The 3,495-nt window shown below is 56.9% G+C and overlaps 1 protein-coding gene across 1 annotated transcript; it reads left to right on the top strand.

The window, feature by feature from the left end:
- Positions 1 to 462: 462 nt before the first annotated feature.
- GUITHDRAFT_108367 (hypothetical protein) lies at positions 463 to 2,711 on the top strand (the record flags this gene model as incomplete). The annotated part of the gene is made up of 9 exons (XM_005832839.1): positions 463 to 499; positions 547 to 581; positions 631 to 792; positions 965 to 1,009; positions 1,064 to 1,122; positions 1,175 to 1,275; positions 1,323 to 1,425; positions 1,899 to 2,169; positions 2,619 to 2,711. The coding sequence occupies 9 exons, from the start codon at positions 463 to 465 to the stop codon at positions 2,709 to 2,711; spliced, it is 906 nt and encodes a 301-aa protein (XP_005832896.1).
- Between the last annotated feature and the right edge of the window lie 784 nt (positions 2,712 to 3,495).

Below are 3,495 nucleotides of genomic sequence, written 5' to 3'. Positions count from 1 at the left end.
GACGATGGAGATGATGATGCACATGATGATGATGATGATGATGATGCTGGAGATGATGATGGAGATGATGATGGTGATGGTGGTGGTGGTGGTGGTGATGATGATGGTTCAATAAATGTCGACAACAACAATTTTCCGTGACATGCTACAGGCAAGGAGACATGATTGTATCTCTCGCCGACTCCTTCGAGAGTTTAGCTCTTCTCTTGTACGGATCCTCTTCTTTCTGCTCCTCTCCTCTCCTCTCCTCTCCTCTCCTCTCCTCTCCTCTCCTCTCTTCTCCTCTCCTCTCCTCTCCTCTTCTCTCCTCTCCTCTCCTCTCCTCTCCTCTCCCCTCCTCTCCTCTCCTCTCCTCTCCCCTCCTCTCCTCTGCTGTTCTTCCCTCCTATCTTGTCCTGTCTTGTTCTGTCCTATCCTGTCCTGTCCATCACTTACTCGTCTCCCAACAGCTACGGTGATTGGATGGACTGGGCCTTCTCAGTACTCGATCGGCTGATCGGTAGAAGAGCGACAGTCGCTGTCGAACTTTCTCACGCTGCTTGCAAGGAAACGAATCGAATGTGGTCGACATCTGCCCTGGGGTGACGGGGAAGGAGGGCAGGACGAGCAGCTGTGACTGGCACTGATCAGGTTGGATACTCGACCCTCTACTTCGCGAACAAGGTCAGACGAGGGAAAGTCATCGTAGCAGAGCCAAGAAGGCACCTGGCCAACTGTCTTGCTGCTACGCTGGGCATTTCCTCGCACAGCAATGTGCATCTCCTTCCTTGCATCGCAGGAAACGGCCGACAGGTACGTCGGGATCGGGTTGACAGCATCAAGAGGCTGAGGATGTTCCTTTTACCCTGCTCCTGCTCCTGCTCCTGCTCCTGCTCCTGCTCCTGCTCCTGCTCCTGCTCCTGCTCCTGCTCCTGCTCCTGCTCCTTCTGCTCCTGCTCTTCCTCTTGACTTGCTGATCTTGTAGCAAGTCGTCGACATCAACGAGTCTCTAGCCTCCAACTCCGCCAAGGTCTCATCTCAAAGTTCTCCCTTGTCTTTCCCTTCACACACAGTAAGTTGGCAGGAGCGGACGCTACCAACATGCACCTGCCCGACAGTGTCCCGTGCAGAGCTCTTGACGACGTTCTGCACCCCAGCAGCGGTACCAGCAGCTCCCCTGACGGCGGGGAGGCAGCGGAGGCAGGATCGAGGAGAGTGTAGCAGATCGAGTTCACTTGATCAAGATCTCGTTGTGCGCGTACCCTCCATGGCAGGATGTTGTCGCTGGTGCCCGAGGTCAAGTTTCCGTTCCTCCTCTCCGACTGGTCTGACTTGACTGGCAGCTGTTCTGCTCCTCCATCAACCCATCCTGTACATCGAGACCCCTAGAGGGCACAAGGCAATGGAGATTGAAGGAAGATTGAAAGGGCTTGGAATGACATACAGGTGTTCTCCTCCCCTCTCCTCCCCTCTCCTTTCCTCTCCTCGGTCGCTCCTCTCCTCTCCTCTCCTCTCCTCCTTCGCTCCGCTCCTCTCCTCCTCCTCTCCTCTCCTTCTCCTCTCCTCTCCTGTCCTCCTCCGCTCCTCTCTTGTCCTCCTCTCCTGTCCTCTTTTTCTCTCCTCCGCTCAGCTCCTCTCCTTTCTCCCCTCCATTCCTCTTCTCGTTCTTCTCCTCCTCTCCTCCTCTCCTCCTCTCCTCCTCTCCTCCTCTCCTCCTCTCCTCCTCTCCTCCTCTTCTCCTTTCCTCCACCTTCCCCCTTCCTCCCTCTCCCTTCTGTTTTCGTACTGCATCTCGGCTCCTTGGAATCTCCCACCCTGCTCCTTCATCATCTCTTTCGTTCTCGTCCGTTCCCTCCCTCCTTTCTTCCACTTTCCCTTCCTCTCCCTTCCTCTTCCCTCCTCCCTCACTCAGCCAGCAGGTGCTACTGGTCTGCAGGCCGTATGTTCCGCAAGGACAACTGGAAGCAGAACAAGTTTGACCTCTTCGGACCCGTTCTCTCCGTTTTCCACGCCCTCTGCATTCCTCCTCACATCAACCTCGTCGGCCTCCGCCCCATCCCCGAAGACCCATGGCACAAGCATGCGCAGGTTGCGAGCTCGATGTACGAGGGAGGCGAACTGACCTTGCGATGCAAGATTCCGCTGGACGAGCTGTTCGTCAGTGAAGTGCTGAACATCTCAGTCAACAAGGTTGATAGCAGCCCTCGCCTACTGTCTCAATCATTCTTCATTCTCACATCTCATTCATCCTTCTTCCTCAGTTCGACGGCCGGCATGCCTGGCTGCCTGTGGGTCCGCAGAGCGCGCGGCCGCTCTTTCCGGCGCTGAAGGAGCACAGGAGGGACCCACGGCTGATCTCAGTACCTTCTGCTCCTCCCGCCCTCCCCTCCTCACTCCTACTGCCTTCAGATCAAATCTTTTCTGAGCGAGGAAGAATGTGACCTCCTCGTTCAACTCGCTGCTAGCAAGCTGAAAGTACTTCTCCTCCTCCTCCTTCCCGCTCCTCCTCCCAGCTACCTCCTTGCTCCTCCCCCTCCTTGCTCCTTCGCCTCCCTTCTCCATTCTCCATGTGCCTCAACCTGCACCCGCACCTCCATCACCACCATCTTCTCCTCGATCATTAATTCAACGTTCTACAGCATTCTGGCGTCGGGATACGCACGGACGGCTCGACAGATGCCGTCACGTCGGCGAGGAGGCAAGACTTGTCCCTCCTCGCCTGCACGAACTGAGGAGGAGCAACCAGGTCAAAGTCAGCGGCGATCAGGCGAGGGGTCCACGAGACTGTCTCGTCCATCGAGTACGGGAGGAGGAGGAGTAGGAGAGGAGCAGGAGGAGGAGGTGGGGGGGGGTTGGTTCGGAGGAAAGAGCAGGAGTTGCAACATCAGAGCATGACAGAGCAGCAGAGCACGAGCGTCTGAACTCCTTCAACTGCCCATCTCACACTTCGAGGCGGTGCAGGCAGGGGCGGCAGGGTCGAGGCAGCTGGACCTGAGCTGCGGTGCAGGTGGTTAGGTACGAAGTGGGAGGAAGCTACGAACAGCACCTTGACACCGTCCCTGTCATCGGCGACGCGCCAGCGGCACGAAGGTAGGCACGAGCCAGTGATGGAGAAGGAGGAGAAGGAACGTCATATCCTCTTTTATGTCTTCATCTCCTCCGAGAAGAGGAGGGGAGGAAGGAGAAACAGTACACCAGGAGGAGGGAGAGGAGGAGGGAGAAGGTAGAAGGGGGGGAAGGAGCCGGGGGAAAGGAAGGAGGCAGACAGGGAGAGAGGAGTGGAGGCAGGAGGAAATGATCTGTGAAGCAGCTCGCTAGAAGAGAGAGGGGGTCAACGGATCTCGACGCTGCTGCTTTATCTCAACACAGTTGAGGAGGGAGGCGAGACGAGCTTTCCGCTCCTAGGTATCCTCCTCAAATCCTCGCGTGGTCTCTATCTTTTCTCCTCTCCTTGCTGCTCTCGCTACTTCCATACACGCCTCCCCTCCCCTCCCTCCTCCTCCTCCCTCCCTTCCT

This window comes from Guillardia theta, assembly GCF_000315625.1.
Source record: "Guillardia theta CCMP2712 unplaced genomic scaffold GUITHscaffold_33, whole genome shotgun sequence".
In the NCBI taxonomy this organism is placed as follows: domain Eukaryota; class Cryptophyceae; order Pyrenomonadales; family Geminigeraceae; genus Guillardia; species Guillardia theta.
Note: the sequence above shows the minus strand (reverse complement) of the source record. Positions and strands in the feature narration are given on the sequence as shown.